General features: G+C 42.4%; 2 protein-coding genes across 8 annotated transcripts in view; both read left to right on the plus strand.

The window, feature by feature from the left end:
• The first annotated feature begins 4,192 nt into the window (after window positions 1–4,192).
• Window positions 4,193–7,598, plus strand: ATP5MC3 (ATP synthase membrane subunit c locus 3). The gene is made up of 5 exons (XM_032114968.1): window positions 4,193–4,259; window positions 4,341–4,418; window positions 5,394–5,471; window positions 5,824–6,017; window positions 7,354–7,598. Exons 2-5 carry the CDS (start codon window positions 4,380–4,382, stop codon window positions 7,466–7,468), a joined length of 426 nt encoding a protein of 141 aa, XP_031970859.1. The 5' UTR covers window positions 4,193–4,259; window positions 4,341–4,379; the 3' UTR covers window positions 7,469–7,598.
• Window positions 7,599–11,657: 4,059 nt separating this feature from the next.
• The window catches only part of ATF2 (activating transcription factor 2), a 50,726-nt gene continuing 45,807 nt past the window's right edge, over window positions 11,658–16,576 (plus strand). For 2 of the 7 annotated variants that reach the window (XM_032114142.1, XM_032114148.1), the window contains exons 1-2: window positions 11,658–11,723; window positions 15,384–15,417. The gene's annotated coding sequence lies outside the window, so the exon portion shown is untranslated. Of the gene's footprint in view, window positions 11,724–11,863; window positions 12,011–12,178; window positions 12,268–15,383; window positions 15,418–16,576 lie in introns of those variants that run through there. The other 5 variants (XM_032114147.1, XM_032114143.1, XM_032114146.1 and 2 more) reach the window with 4 other exon arrangements.

A 16,576-nucleotide genomic window follows, 5' to 3' on the forward strand; every position in this document is an offset into this window, starting at 1 on the left:
AGAGCCTTGATGTCACTTTCCACCAGAATCCAATAGCTAGGATGAAGATGAGTATGCCTCTCTTCCATGCTGAATTTCTGCTGAAGCAGAATGTTTCTCCTCTTGACAACATCCCATTTTGACATATATAGGCTATGGTGTAGCAGATCCTACTTATATAATCATTGTGATATTTAAAGCAGATCTTAAAGACCCAAAAATTTAATGATAAGGATTATCATGATTTCCCATTCAAGTTGTGTGAATGTTCTGAAGAGTATTAGCATATGTTCCAAATCTTACCTAGTATGAACATGGTATGATGTTTGTGGTTAACCTCACCCATTTCTAGAACTCAGGTGTTAAAATAATCAATGGTCTGTTGACCAGAATGCTCTACAGCCTAAATTAGCTCTACTTTGTTAATTGCCTCCTGCTCTCCACTGAAAGAAGCCATTGAGACTATAAAAAACCTAATTTTAGGAAAAAAAATTGCTTGGGTAAGTGCTCTCAGGGACAAAGATTACTGAAGAAACAGTTTCTCCCTTTCCCTTGTGAAGGAGAAGTTTAGAATTTAGAGAAAAAACTTTATCATCTGTATTCCTATGAAGCATCTCTTATAATCCAGTCCAGTCTGCAATTAAAACAACATTACTTATGTCAAAATTTGGCACCTACTAATAATCCGTAAGGTAAACAGGTATTAAGACAGTGCTACCAAGAGAATTTCTACTTAAAGCAGAGCCATCTAATAATGGCTTTGTTCCTTCTTCCCAGAGCAAAAATGGTTTAAATACTCCGAGTGTATTTATTCTCTTTTATGTATCTTCTTTCCACAAACCAGTGCTCCAGTTCTATGAGTCCTGAATGGGAAGATTCATTCTTGAATGGGAAAATTCAACCACAGAGCTGTGAATGGAAGAGGTAGGACTGAAACATGGCCCAGGCTGTGAAAAACACTGAAAACCCCTGACTTTGTAAATCAATATCAATCAATGCCCTGCAAAGTACATCATAAATCTGGATGTTCAAGAGAGCTAACCCTGAGGTAATACCCCTTAAGTTTTTAAATATTTCACAAACATTAGGATAATCTCAGGAGGCCTTTGATCCAATTTCATCCTTTGGGGGTCTTCCAACAATTAAGAGTTATTGGAATATATTGGTTTTCCAGACACATCTCCTCTTCAAAACAGATTTTAAAAGAAAGACTAGTGTGAGTGTGTGACATGTTTTGAGTTAATAATCCTCTGCTGGGAGATAAAATTTAACCTGAAGGAATTGGTTTCGATCTAGCAGGAGAACATTTTATTTAGGCTTTGGACAATGGGATTTCTCTTAAAAAGCCAAGATTCCTCCTTCAGCAAATATAGAACATTCAGATACAGACATTCATCTTTTATAAGCTATTAATAATAAATGTTGAATTCTGGCAGACCCTCCAGTGCAAAGCACTCAGGACATGCTCATTTATTTAGCCTTGTACAGGATTTTACTTGTTCAACTGAACCAATGTGCAACTGCCATGATTTGTCTGTACCTGGAGGAAAACCAACCCATATCTACCAGGCAGGCATTCCAGTTTATGGATACTGTGCCAAGTTGCCTTATTACCTGCTTTCTGGACAGATACAAGGTTTGATAGTACTCTTTAAGAAGTCACCAGAAAAATGCCATTTGTATGCAACATCCATTCTGCTGATACTCGTGCGTGGTAGCATTCAGAGCCCGATCCGTGTAGATACCAATTCATTTCAGGGTTATAAAGCGGAAGTGCATGTCACTGTAGGACTGATCCATTGCATGGGGAACCTAGGAAATGAGCTGCTTGGCAGCAAGGGTGAAACAGATGTTGCTGTTCCAAAAGTAAGGACAAAAAGACTGGGAGAAGCTTTATGGTTCCGGGAGAAGTCTTTAGAAAGCTTGGAAAACTCGGGATGACCTTTTTTCTTTCCTTTCTGGGAAAGAAGAAGGCCATACTGGTGAACCACAGCTAGTGGTCGCTGTTCTTATTGCCCTGACAGAAACCTGGCTCAGCAGCAGGGAGCTGTAAGGCCGCAGGAGCTGTGGGAGAGGACTGGAGTGGCTCTTCAGGCACCATGTACTGCTCAAACATCTGCACTCTGTCTTCCTTGCTAGAGGCAAAATGGGGAGAAAACTTCCTCCGGCATCCTTGGCTGCTGTCCACACGCATAACTGGTCCTGATGGGGAGAGACAATTGGAAAACTGGGAACCTACTCTCAAAGATTTTCAGAAACGTGGTGAGAAACTAGAAATTACACTGTCTTTAGTGCACTGATGCACTTCCTTGGGGACCTACCAGCAGGCCAGCCATAGGATAGGAAATGGTGTGAGATTAACAAGTCTTTCTTTATGAAGATCTGCTTGAACTAAACTCAGCCCGGCCCCAGAGATCAGTAACTGCTCTTCAAAATCCTCCTGAAAAGAACAGCTGACTCACATTCAAAATACAGTATCAGCTGCTATGCCTTAAAAGTAACAATAAACTAGTGTTTAATAGTGGTTTTGACACTGTTCACAACAAACAGCTTGTGAATGCATTTTTTGCGAAACATTCCGGGGTGGGAATTATGACAGAACAGGGCACTTCTTTTGTGAAAGAAGAGGGTTTCCGTTTAATGCAGTTTTGAATCCGTGCAGCTTTGTGCTGTGTGTATACAGGAGTGTAATTTCCACTTTCTTCTCCATTCATGAGAGCTGGAGGAAGGTTTGTTTCATGCCTGGAGGTCCAGACCTCCAGTTTCCCAAGGAGAAAGCATGTCTCTAACTGCTGCTCTTCCTTCCGTGAGCAAGCGAATTTCTTTGTTGCCGAGATCTTCTTTGTTGTACTCATCCTCATAAATGGGGTACTCTGTATGCTACTATACAGCAGCAGGTCACATTTAAGTCATTCCAACAGTACAGCATTCACCTTGGCTTTATGGTTTTATTCATGGTGCTGGAAATTCTTGTTCCCACAACAGCATATGGACTGAAATTTTTTTTTGAGTGAAAAGTTCTGCCTAACCATTAAAAGGTTTTGCCATTGATACTTATTTCTTAGTGTTGGTCTATGGAAGAACGACGTGGCAGACAATGCAGATCTGCCCATGCACCTCAGTTCCCAAAAAATGCGTGTAAGCTATGAAGAGAGAAAAAAAAAGAAAACAGAAAACCAAAACCACTGGCAACTTATAAGCTGTTTTGCTGGCCTTTACAGACTGAATTTTTACTGCTCTGTTACTAAGACAGATGCACACTGGAACCAAACCAAGCTTGCTGCTGGATTGAGGCAGGGAGCAGAAGGCTGGGAAATTCAAATTGTACTGTTGTTTCTCACCTTCAGACCTACAGCTGAGTACACCTCCCTGGTACCTAATGATCAGAAGACACCACGCTGTAGGTTATAAAAGCAACATTATGCTTAACATTAGTATGAAGCTGTTGAAAGCACCTATTGTCCATGTTTGCTGAGGGTGTTCAAGCTGCTGATATGGACCATGTCTCAGCTTTGTGGCACCTGCGGTTTAACCAGTGACAGCAATATCAATCGTCCTGTAAGTCTGCAGGAGCCCAGCACCTAAGACCTAAGAGACTGTTCCCATCCCTAAATAGAGCACACACAGCCCCTTACTTGGTCCATTGGAGAGCGTTTGCAGCACACAATTTTAGATTTTTATGGCACAGATTGTATCAAATGAAAATTTTATAACCTAAATATATATTTTCCAGTGTTTTACTCGAAACCTCGATTTTTCAGCATCTTTACTAGTTGGCGCTAACACTACTTACAATAGCAAATGACCATTAAAATAATAATCCCGTTAGCAAATGAAAAACATCAAAGCACATGTAAGTGATTAAAGCGGGAATCTCGGGAACACATGCTCAACTCAGTGAAGATAATCCTATTTCGGTTAATCTTGATTAAAAAGGATTTTTTCGTTACTTGGGTGTGAAGCTGCTCATCGTGCAGAAATGACTAATTAAACAGTAGGGGCTTTTTACACAGCAGGTGTCCTCCGACACGCCCCCTTTCCTTGCCGCGATCCGAGCCCCAGGGAGGGGGCGCGACAAAGACCCTCGCGGCGGCTCCGCCCCCGGGCGCGCTGCGGCTGCGCGGGAAAGCGGCGCGCGCCCACGCCCCCCGCCGCTGCCAATGGCGCCGGCACAAAGTGACCTTGGCCGCGCCCCGCCCCTTCCGCCGCCCGGCCCCGCCGCGCCTGCGCACAGCTGGCCCAGCCCGCCCGCCCGTCGGCCCGAGCGCGGCACCGCCACGGTGAGAGCCGCGCCACCCGCGCCATCCGCGCCCATCGCCGCCCCCACCCGCCGCACCCTCACCCTCTCGCTCTCTCCGCAGAGACGCTGGATCGCGACCCCCGGGACGCCGCCCGCTAAGATGTTCGCTTGCGCCAAGCTCGCCACCTCGCCCTCCCTGGTGAGTGGGGGTGCGCGGGGGACGCCTGCGCCTCCTCACCGCCTCCGTCCCTGTCGGCGACAGGGTCGGTGACGGCCGCGAGGCTGCCGCGGGTTGGGCGGACCTCCGAGCCCCGCGGCAGCGCCCTGGGACGAGCCCGTACCGAGCGCTGCTCAGCCGAGAGCGAAGGGGTGGGGGTCGGGCAGACTGCGGCAGCGCCGCGTTCTCCTTCCCGCCTCCTTGGCGCGGCCGGGGCCCTGTGCCAAGGTGAGGGGCCTTCGCACACGGGCGGCGGAGGAGAGGGAGGTCAGCGCAGCCAGCAGCTCCTGGGCCTCCTGCGCTCTGTGCCTCGCTCTAGGTCAAACTCCAGCCTGTTGCTTGTCCTGTGGAGGGCCGGGATTTTTTGCCCCTGCAGAGATGAGAGACTGTCCTGCATGAAAATGCCCTCTCTGGCCTGCAGAAGGTCTCATTTTGCATGGTGCAGGCCCAGGTTTCCCCTGCAGGAAGAGCTTTGTGCAAGAGCCGATATGACCTTAGACTGCTGGGAGCCCAAGGACACATGCAGGCGGCTTGTGAAAAAGGATTCATTCATTTGTGCCTTGCTAAATTCAAAAGTCTAGGTTACATCTGTGCGTTTAACAACTTTGAAATTAATTTTGATGACTTTTATTTATTCATTTCAAAATGTGTTTCACTGCCTACTGGTCGGTCGGGCTTTTTTATCGCTGTTTTGCTCTATTTTGTGTCAGCATAATGCATGTATATGTTCACTGAAGGATGCAGCTGTTTACAATAATATCTCCTGAGAACAGTGCTGTCAGATTGCATGGCAGTGCTTGCTTCTGTATTGTTTATTGGATATCCAGCTGTTCAGAGATTCCTGTCTTTCAAGGAAGATAAATGGCTTAGTAGCTTATAGTCTTATTCACTTACTATTGTATGGAATAGCTATGATAAAGTGTTTCTTTTTTTATAGTTTTTTTCCTTCTCTTACAGATCCGTGCTGGATCAAGAGTCTTGTACAGACCAATTTCGGCATCTGTGTTGTCTAGGCCAGAGGTCAAGAATGGAGAGGTACCTTATAAACAAAATTCTGTATCTTCCTAAATTACCTGGTGAGCCTAAATGTCCTCAACTTAGAGTTCACTTGTACTAACTCAAATACCAATAGTGTGAAACTTGGTTTAAGTCAAACACCTGATAATACTCATTGCTGTCTTGCTGTTTCCCCTGAGAAGTCTTTTACATATAAAGTTGGTGCTTTCAGGTGGAACAGGTAACATTCTGAAGTTTATGACTCTTACAGTCTCATCACTCTGAAGAATAACTAGACATTGGATCTAATACAGCTTTTAAAACTGCATAATAACGCTATCACCTGGTCTTTTGTCTGAATATAATGCTTTTTCATGTTTTGTTTTCTTAGGGCAACTCAACAGTTAACGGGGCCCAAAATACTGTCTCCCGACTAGCACTTAGAGAATTCCAGACTAGTGCTATCAGCAGGGACATTGACACTGCTGCCAAATTTATTGGTGCTGGTGCAGCCACAGTAGGTGTGGCTGGTTCTGGTGCTGGTATTGGAACAGTCTTCGGTAGTCTAATCATTGGTTATGCCAGGTAATCAATCTCTCTCTTTAAAAACTCTTGAATTGTATGCAGATGTATCTTAAGACAGCTGAGCTGTAGAAAGGATGATGGCACAGTAATAAATCCTGTTAATGATTACTGTTACTGACAAACATGGCTGAAGAGAATTGTATGAAACTGTACCATATTCGTCAGGATGGCTCTGTTGTTAAATTCAGAACTTTCTACACTCTTCCTGGAGGAGAGCCATGAAAGAAATTGCATCATTAGACTTGGTCAGTCTTATGGTCATGGAAGTCCAGTGTTTGAGCATTTGGTTCCAGAAATGAACTAAAAATCCAGACTGGATCTTTTCTGTGTAAGGGGGAAAATGCTAAAGAAAAACAGTGTGAGAACTGGTAGTAAGGAATGAGAGTCTGTATGCTTTAGTCTTCATAGTCAGAATCATGGCTTAGAAATAGAGGCCTGATTTGCTTTTCTAACACATTCACCTTTGCATCTCAGAATACGCAGTTACTTCAGCAAATGAGTTATTCCTTCTAGAAATCTGAAGGGGGCAAGGGTGAGGATTTTGTAGTAGGGATGAACTTTCAGATAATTTTACAGCATTCCTGTAATAGAAGTAGTTCACGTGGCATCATGAAAGAGCAGAACTTACACAGGCATAGAAGAGGTTTCATGTTCTTCACTACTTTTCCAACCAGTTAAGTCTTACTTCTTAATAAGGATTTTTAAGCCCTTCTGAAGACGAGGAAGTTCACTTTCCACCTGAAGAAACAAGTGTTTTCACTACAAAATTCATATATTGAGTTTTGAATTTGGCATGAACGTGACAATAAGAGGTTGTAGAACATTGCTTCATAGTTTTATGTTGGACATTTTCTCCTCTCACTTCTTGAAGGTATAGTCATTGCATTTTTGCAACAAACTGCTGCATATTTCTTTGTTTGTTTGTCCTGCTCTTACGTGGTTTCAGTTCCTGTATTTGTCTTGAGAGCTGCCTAAAACACGATATGCAGAGAATTCCTTGGAGTATAGTTCTCATATCACAGATGTGAAATAAACTTCTGAAGCATAGTGCTGATAGTTTCTGCATGGGAGGATGGAGACAAGTCAAATTCAAAAGTTACATTAGTACAGTCACAAAAACTGTGCACATTTGGAAAACTGTTACACCATCTGCATAACCTGAATCTAGTCTTAGTTGCCAACTAGTTTATCTTGAGTGAAAGCCTTGCAAAAGAATTGCTTGGATTTATTGGATTTTCCTGTTTCAGAATCTGCGGCAAGGAAGTGTGAGGTTAAACTGTATGAAAAACATTTAATTGTAAGGATAAAAAGGTCTTACACCTTCTCTTTCTTTTAGAAATCCTTCTCTGAAGCAGCAGCTGTTCTCATATGCTATCCTGGGATTCGCCCTGTCTGAAGCTATGGGTCTCTTCTGTCTGATGGTTGCTTTCTTGATCCTGTTTGCCATGTGAATGGAGATCTGCCTGTAATATTGGCATTGGAATGTAACTGCATTTTATGGGACTCCCAAAATGTTGGTGTCATGGAAATTGATGCTATTTCCAAAGTCATTTCATTAAAGATAACAACTTTAACTGTCAACTTGTTGCCTGCATTTATTGTCTTTGTCACTGGGATATCTGGAAGGTGGAATTTTGTAATTCAGTCTCCATGGATTACTCCTTGTCGGTGTTTTCGGTGACAAACAGGATGGGGAGCACCTTTTGTGTTTCCCCACACTCCTGATAATGACATACTGCATAGAAGCCTTCCAGTCAAACATCTTATTTGTTTAAATTATTGTGGCATGTACTTGAAAGATCAAAGGATGCAGATTAGGTGTGAAAGGCTGTACTGCTGGCCTTGTTCCTTCGCTTGTGTTTTAAACTTCCAGAGCTGTTCTTCTACACAATTTGTTTTTTCCCAAGCTAGTGACACACACGTTCTGGCACCTCTTGATGGAAGGAGCTAAACACAAATCCATGAAAGTGATAGGAAACTTCGTATCAGTTTTCAAGTACACTAGATATTTTGATTCCCGTGGTAGATTTTCCACTTGGATCTGGAGGGCGTCCCCATTGAGCTAAATAAACCACTGCTTTCGTTTGGTCTAAGGCATTTAGTTGTGATACACTGATGTTACATTTTAAATAGTTAGTGCATTTTTGGGATCACCTAATTAAAAGGAGAGCTTCCAGCTTTCTAATGTTTTAGTCAGCCTCACAGTATCTTGCACATTCTTTTAAGAGGGTTAGGATTAAAGCGTTTTGGTTAAAAAAAATAGCTGCAGTATCTACCTTTGCTCCTTGCAGTATCTACTTTTACTCCTTGTAGTATCTGTCTTGTAACAATCTACATGCATTTATGCTACTATACTAACCTGGTGAGGGGGTTGATAGCATCTCAAACTTTATTCAGAATATTAAATAATCTGATCATATAACAACAATTACAAGCTGAACTTTTTAAGAATGTAAGGCAAACTTGTTAAATGTTTTGTCATCTTGCTGTTAAGTAATTACTGAATTAAATATGGGAAACTTTAATGGAGGAAATGGAGAAATTATTAGTGACTCAGATAAGTGCAAGGTGTGGGTAAGATTTTGTTTTAATCTGAATGTAAAAGTACCAAGTGGGTATTCATAGAGATAAAGTTTAGTGGACTTTAGTCCACTTCAGTTTATGGTGGACTTTGCAGTGTTAACAGTTGGACTTAATGATCTTAAAGGTCTAAAAGACTTTTCCTTAAAGGTGTTTCCGAACCTAAATTATTCTAGAATTTGTGTAACAAAATTCTAGAACCCAGCATGAGAAATAACTTCCCCCACATGTTCTTAGTAGAAAATAGCAATCTCTGTTAGAGAATGTTCTTCTATATATGTGAACTTTAGGAGTGTAGAATATGTAGCATCTTACATTTGTAGCTTTAGAACAATATTAGTGTCTTAAGTGACTAGATCAGGAAGTGGGGGTTTTGAGGAGTGAGAGGGGGTAGGAGGTGAAGCATTTTGCAGGTACCTTCCATGTGGTTTATGCTCATGCAGTGGTGACTTTAGGGACTTGCTATTATGCGTTCTTGGAAGCTGTTGATTTGCAAAGCTGACAGTCCATTTGTCCTGGCTGGAAGGTATCCTAGACTCTAAAGCTCATCTGTTTACTGCTGTCCTGATATCCTGGTAGGTGGTGAACTTGTTTCTCTTCTTTCAGTACAGCAGAGATCTCTACAGGCATCTGAGGTGGCAATCTATATTTCCTAAAATCATGGACAGTCTAGTGGACTAGCTTAATTCAAGCTTCAGATTTCCGTATCACTGGGATTTGGCCAAACAGGTATCTTCAGACTTCTCTCGGTCAAGTCCAGCTCCCATTCTGTTAATTCTGCTTAGGAATTTGTTTGCATATAAAATGTTTCTGCTAAGCTGTAATTGTGTTTGGTGTAGATAGAAGACCCAGCTGAGCTATTGCTCTGTAACTTCAGTAAGAAAGCCACCTGAGTCACCGTGAGTTACTTGAATCGGGTTTGAAAAACAATTTGTGGATTTACATCCCATCTTTTACCACATGCACCACCCTCTCAACATGAACCCTTTTTCTTGTGATCAGCCTTGCCTGAAAGGCAGTGGACATCTTGGGTGATCCTGTATGTGGATGTGAAGGTTGTTTTAGTAGTAGCATCTCCCCAAGCTTGTTTCCTTTTAAGTCGCTCTTAGACTGGTGAGCATAGGCCAGACTCAGGCAAAGTGGCTATTTAGTTATACCAGTCATGAAAGAATCAGATCTGGGTTCTACAGATAAAGATTAATCAAGGACTTTTCAAAACACAGCAACAAACCTTCACCCAGAGGATTATCCTCCTTATAGACAATAAGGAGCTTAGGGTTAATGAGTGATGAGCAGATACTGACCGGTGAACTATTACAGGGAACATGGAATCCCTTTCCAACAGAGCTTAGTTGGTCAATTTGAGTGGTCTGACAGAGACTACACTCAGTTTTCCTAAAATGCTCACAAAAGTAGCAATTATGAATGTATAAAAGATCAATTTTTTTCTTACAAAAAAACCGCCAACCCAGTCTCTTTGCATTAATAGGGCAGCAACAGACCAAGGTCTCTTGATCTTGTCTGTAAGAGTTTACATCAAGAAATCTTCCTGTACGTCAGAGAAACCAAACTTAAGTTTTATGAGGTGTTACTGTAGGCTTCACTTCCCTGAAACCTTTTTCAGTTTCTTCTGATATGGACCGTGCTGAACTTAGAGATTGTCAGCTCATGAAAATTTGTCTTGTAGGTTCTCTAGATTGAAGGACTGTTCATGTTTTGTTGTTGAAGCCAGCTAAAGCAGAGATCTTCATTGTCTCTGAATAACTGTTCTGCCTGCTGTCCCAGTAGATCAGACATCATACCACCTCTGAAATAGCCATGTTATTTTAATAGAAAATGAAGGAACTGTTAAAGTTACCAATTATGCTCTTAAGTTATTGCTGCAGGTAAAAGTAATTAATCCCTTGCTGCAGGTATAAGTGAACATCCTGCTGCTGTTTTCCTGCTTTCCCTTTGTTTGCTGTTTGCATCAATTTCAGACTGAAGAAAGGCACTTGCAGTTCAGTTTTTTAGTCTAGGCTTAGGACTGCTGCTGCTATGTAATGGTGAAGCTAAACCATCAAAAAATACTTATATCTAATACAGCTCTTAGTTGCTCCCTGAACAAAGAAGTAAGATCTCTATTCCTCTCTTCTGCACTTAAAATTGAGTCCTTGCAACATGCTACTTTAAAGAATAATTCCACCTTTAGGTAAACAGGGTACTTTTATGTGGTGCTTTCTATCCTACCATATATTAAAGAACTTTGCAGAAGTGCTATACAGTGCCCACCAAAACAACACACCAAGACATGAAACATACCATACTGTCTTGTGCAAGTTCAGAGAAACTCGGACAAAATGTATGTTACTGGAACTGATACTACTTTTTTAGAAGTACTTTATTGTTATGGCCTTGGACTCTCAGATCACTCTCAGAACAAGACCAAATGATACACATGTACAGAATTAAAGCTTAATGTGTGATTCAGAGCACATACTAGCTAAACTGAGTTGCCGTATAGGGTTATGCTACTTCTTTAACGAATCCAAAACTCTTTTAGTTCCTCCTGTGTAAAATGTAGGCGTTTGCCATTATTCTACAGTGCTGCAGCATTTTTGATACATTAACTAAGGTGAATGTTTAGCACAACCATGGCTTCAGGCATACACCTCGCTCCTGCCCTGAATGGAGGTGTGTTGAGAGATGAGGAATCTCGCCAGTACAGGCTTTGGAGCGCTGATTATTCCAAAAGTTAGATGTGACAAGCGCATGAAGACTTGCCGCTGAGCGAAGACTTGCAGTGGTTTAGTCTCTACGTGGTGCCTGTCGTCCTCCCCTGGCAGCAGCTGCCGGGCCTCCTGCAGATCCCGCCGCAGAGGATGGGCACCTCATCCTGAGCTCCCCTCCGCCACGGCTGCACAAATCCTGCTCAACCACACGAGCTTTGCCGAGCGCAGCAGAGGCGCTGCCCAGCCGCGCTCCGCCGCGGCCGCTGTGGGGAGCAGGGCATGGCCCCGCCCGCCGCCGCGCCCCCGCGCCGCGTCACCGCCCCGCCCCCGCGGGGGTGTCCGCGCAGCTCTCGCGAGAGCCGACGGAAGCCCGCGGGGGACCCGGCCTTTAATGTGCGGTCCGGCCGCGTTCCGGGTGAGTTTGTAAACACGGCCCGGCCCGGCTCGGCCCGGCGCGGTGGCTCCTCCTCCCTCCGCGCTGCGGCGGCGCCGGGCGGGGGCGGGGGCGGCGGGGCGGGAGCGGCACGGCGCGGGAGCGGCACGGCGCGGCGGTAGGCGGGGGATGCCCGGGAGGCAGTAACATGGCGCCGCTGCTCCTCTCCGCGGCAGCCCCCTCCCCCAGCGCGGCCTGCGGCTCCCGCCGCCCCTAGAGCGGGGCGGGGCGGCCCGGCCGGCGCCGCGGACACCGGTACCCGCCTGGAGGTAGGGCCTGGCGGGCGGCCCGGGACGCGGGGCGGCGAGGCGAGTGGGTGGGGGAGTGAAGGGGCAGCGCATCCGGGACGCGGGGTGCCCCACGGCGGCATCGCCGGGACCGGCGCGGAGGGCGGGAGGAGGGAGCAGCCGGGCCTCGCCTTTCCGCCTCGTCTTTGCTCCAGAGGAGGCCTCCGTCTGCATCCATCGTCGTCTCTGGAAGGAGAACTTGGTCCGTGCCGGTGCTGGAGTGGAGGGTGCGGAGAAGGGTACGGGTGTGGGGGATGTTGGGCGCGGGGGTAAGAACAGCTTTTCTGCACCAGAGGGAGGTGTTGGCCTGCCTGGGGTCTGGCCGTGGAACTGAACCTCCTGGACCAGTTGCCTCATTGACTTTGCCTGTTATTGTGCATAATGTCTCTCTAGTTGTCTAATAAAAGGTTTCTGAAGGTTTCACGTGAAAAAACATGCCACAGACCCTCAATTAGTGGTAGCTGCACGGTGCTTTAAGCACAAATGTTTTATGCCAAGATGCAACCTCATGTTTGGAGTTAGGGGATATGTGTGCTGCCATGTTGCTTCTGCAGTCTTACTCATTCTACAGCCTTTTTGCATCCCTGTTCTTGGAGGGAGATCCATTCGTGTGTTTTTATGCCCTGTTCATGCACTGTGTGTCCCTCATTTGCTTTTCGTTCTGTTGCTTTCTCCCAGAGGTGTTTATCTTCCAATAGTGTTGCTGTCACCTGTTTCCTTGCACTGAAATGAGAAATTTGAATGACCTGAATACTCTGAATCATCCTCTACTTTCCAAATAATGACCACAAACATGGCTAAAATGTATTTTATATACCACTTTTTAAAACAGTGGGTTTGTTTTCTTTTTGACATATTCTGCTCATGGCAGTGAATGTCACATCCCTACTTCTTGCTGAGCGTAAAGCCAGGTAAGAGGTAATAAAAACAAACGTTGTGAAGTTTGGGTCATAAGACTGCTAGGTCTGTGTTAGATGCTGAATTCAGCCCTCCCGATAGGATGTGGACCAGTCCTTGTGGTTCTGGTCTTCCACAGGTGTTTTAGGTGGGATTTCTTGAGCCATCTGCTGAAACAGGTTGTTGTCTGTTAATGGACATCCCATTGCAGACGTAATTTCAGAGGGACAAGCTGTAGTCCAGTTTGGCATTCACTTGGATTAACTCTGAAGTGTTTATAATTATGCAATCCAGAATCAAAATTGTCAAGTTGTCTTGTTAAAAAACAAAACAATAATTTTGTCAGGGACTGGTTGTTATATAATGCTTCAAAAGAATTGTCAAATAATAAGAAACCTTAATGTGTACATAAAGTGAAGCAGCTCTTTTAAAAATCCATTGGGATTTTATGTTTCAGTACTGACGTTGCATGCTAATGCTTACTCAAGTAGTTGAGCTTTTGATCTTCTTCATAATGTTGTTGATATTCTATCCTGACTTGAATTCTAGAAATACGAATATGTTTGGTAGGTCTTTTTCCAGAAACTTCTAGACTATGTAGTATCTAATAAAATGCTTTCAGATCATAAATTTAATCATACTTACTTTTATTAATAATCTTGTTTTTCATGCTGCTTTTCTTTTATGACCACATTGAACAGCATGAACTATGGTATTATTTTCATTCTTTTGTCATTAAATTTTGAATGTGCCTAGTGCTAAAAATCCCTTTTCTGTCATCAGCTTTTTCTTCTTCTACTCTTAATTAACTTGAACTTAAAAATATACATTTTTACCTCCATGAAGTTTTCCTAACTTAAAGTTATTTATAATATTCTTAATGGTCTCTTAACATAGTCTTGAGTTTCTGCATAAAAATTACGCATTTTCGATTTTCAAAGAAGCAAATGTGACTCAATACTTTTAACTTTTATTTTGATACTGAATAGATTTCAAGTTACCATTGTTCTGCATAACTGAACTATATTTGTTTCACATATAATATGCACTCTAAGGAGGCATTGAATATAGTTAGTGACAGAAATATTAGTCAGTATTTAATAATTATGCAATAAATGGTTTTTTTTCACATTTATGCTGTACTGTTTTCAACTTTGTTCAGTGTCAGCTTTGGTTCAGCCTGAGAACTTTTCCATTAGCTTCCCTTCAGATAAGAACTTCTCTTCAGGAAGGCGTTCCAAGAAATATATCGTGTTTCCTTTCTACGTAAAGCCAGTGGTCATTTCTATAAGTGCTTACAGGAAAGAAAAAGATCATTCTGTTTTAATGAGCAGGAGGAATCCTGTAGTGGAATATTTGATATATTTAAAGATTTTTAGAATTAAATTCTTAATTAATTAATTCAATTTTAGACTTCAGGGATGCCATCTAAGAAAATGTAAAAATGAAGTAACTTTTTGTTAAGCTTTTTTTTTTTTTTTTTTTTTTAATTTTTTGAAGCTAGTGTATAAAAATGAGCTTGGATTTCTAATGTGTGTTAGGTTGAAGATGTTCAAACCTAGATAAATGAACTGGGGCAAGTAAGCCCTAATATCTCTAAGCAAATTGTGAAAAGATGGGAGGAATATTAACCCCTCTGTGCTCTTTTCTGAGGTTCATTGACTTTTTGCTTATCTACAAGAGCTGTATTCACATAGCCTGAATTTTTACTAAGTTAAAGAAAGATCAGGGGTGTCTCTGAAAAATACTTAAGCCGAGGGTTGAATTAGAAGCCACCATGTTCAGCCAACAGGAAGTGTTAGGCCTAAGGACCTTTCTTTATGCCATTAGTGCTCTCTGTTTACCAGAAATGTGTCTTCTTGTGGAAGAAGCCACTCCTGCAGCTGAAGGAATTTATTGCTTTGTTTCTGCATATGTGACTATCTGTCCAACTGGCTTTCTTGTTCTTATTGCAGCTTGTTAAGTCAATCATCCTTACTTGTATCTTTCCTTCTTGTCCAGATGCTCTGCCCTTTATAGAATTTAGACAAATTGGGGAAGGTATGGAATTAACTTTAGACATCAGATACAAGCAGCTACTTAATAATATCAGCAAAAAGTGCCTAACATTTGACTTTCTAGAAGAAAAAATTTGAGCATTATGCTAGCAGCGTAGTGTGAAGAAGGAGCTCCTGTTTTCCTGTTTGCCAGCTATTGCTATTTACAAACTTAAATATTCTGGACTACAGCAGAATCTATTAGGTTACTTTCTGCCAATCCCACTTTCATTATGAGGAGTAATGTTTTAGTTTTTCAAGTTTTATCTCCTCCATTTCCTTCATTGTTCAGTTTTATTTTTTAGGAATGCCAAATTCGACAGTGTTATGGAAATAGAGTCAGATCACTTCTGAAAGTGTCCTGTAATGGTCAAGTATTAACTACACCACTTTTGCTTCACCTTTCTTCTTTTGCTTTATAGGAAACAGAAAATACAGCTGTTCCAGTCCCTCCAGGTAAGTAGAGCAATGGGATTTTCTTCCTTTTAAAATACAAATTAATTTTTTCAAATTTATGTCTCTTCTTTTTAAGTGGTGTATTCTACCTACTAACATCGGATTTTTACTGAAATCACAACTTGCAAATCTACCTGTATAGTAAATTGTGGAAATAAAGATAGACTCAAATGTGAGAAGTGATTGAAATTTATGATGTGGCTGCTGTATGCAAGCATTGAAAGTATAAGGGCACCGTGTTCATTTTGATTTTTGTTGATATTTGTTTGGTTGTATAAGAAAGCCATCTCTTAATTGTGAGGCGTTTAAATTTAGAAAACAAAAATAGCTACCTCCCCCCATCTAAAGAAGTCTTGGAAGGAGCTAAGCAAAACACTAAATTCAGCTCTTCAGGTAACCATTAAGAGGCTGTTATTCTTTACTGTGGCAAATATGTTCAGTTCACTTTACTTTCAATAAGTATGTACTCTAAGTAGAACTCGTAAAAGTTGATAAAACTTAAAGTTTTTGACCTGATTCTTTTATGCTTCAGTTTCCTGTTATAAAATGAAGCTTTAAAGTAAAGTCTTACATTACCTAAAGTAGTTATACACTATGATGAGATCAACAGAAAAGTTTAGTAAGAGTTAATAATTCTCTATACAGTAAGGCTTTGTATGTTGCAGTAAAAGGGGGCACAATCCCAGATCCAATGTAATGAATAAAAGGAAATGTTGACTAGACATGATCAGGCTTGAGGAAATGCAAACATCCGTTGGAAAATGCATCACTGTTACTCTAACATAAGCACTTTGTAATGTTTGGACTCAGAGGAGATCAAATGCTGATGGACTACTATAATTCTTACTTGTCTCAGTGGCCTGATACAGTTTTTGTCCAACTTTTCATCTTTTTCAAACCAGACGGTACAGGTGTTTCTTGGGTTGGAGCCACATGCAAGTGGTCAGTGTAGCTGCAAGGCTTGGGTGTGCTGCTCATGTAAGCAGTAGGAGATAAATCAGCTGCTACTGTAGCTGCAGACTGACACATTGTCCTCTGTGGACTACCCAGTTTGGGAGGGTGGCACACTTGTAAGAACGTGTATCTCTTCTTGCATGTTGGCCAAAAGAAGAATGCTGTCATCAAAAGTTTTAACATTTTTGTTTGCTCTTGGGGCTGT

Source organism: Corvus moneduloides, chromosome 7, assembly GCF_009650955.1.
Source record: "Corvus moneduloides isolate bCorMon1 chromosome 7, bCorMon1.pri, whole genome shotgun sequence".
In the NCBI taxonomy this organism is placed as follows: Eukaryota; Metazoa; Chordata; class Aves; order Passeriformes; family Corvidae; genus Corvus; species Corvus moneduloides.

Bases quoted from the DNA above. Each gene is read 5' to 3' on its own strand.
- ATP5MC3 (XM_032114968.1), top strand. From the start codon at position 4,380: ATGTTCGCTTGCGCCAAGCTCGCCACCTCGCCCTCCCTG. The intron at 4,419-5,393 runs GTGAGTGGGGGT...CTTCTCTTACAG, and splicing joins TCGCCACCTCGCCCTCCCTG to ATCCGTGCTGGATCAAGAGT. The intron at 6,018-7,353 runs GTAATCAATCTC...TCTTTCTTTTAG, and splicing joins CTAATCATTGGTTATGCCAG to AAATCCTTCTCTGAAGCAGC.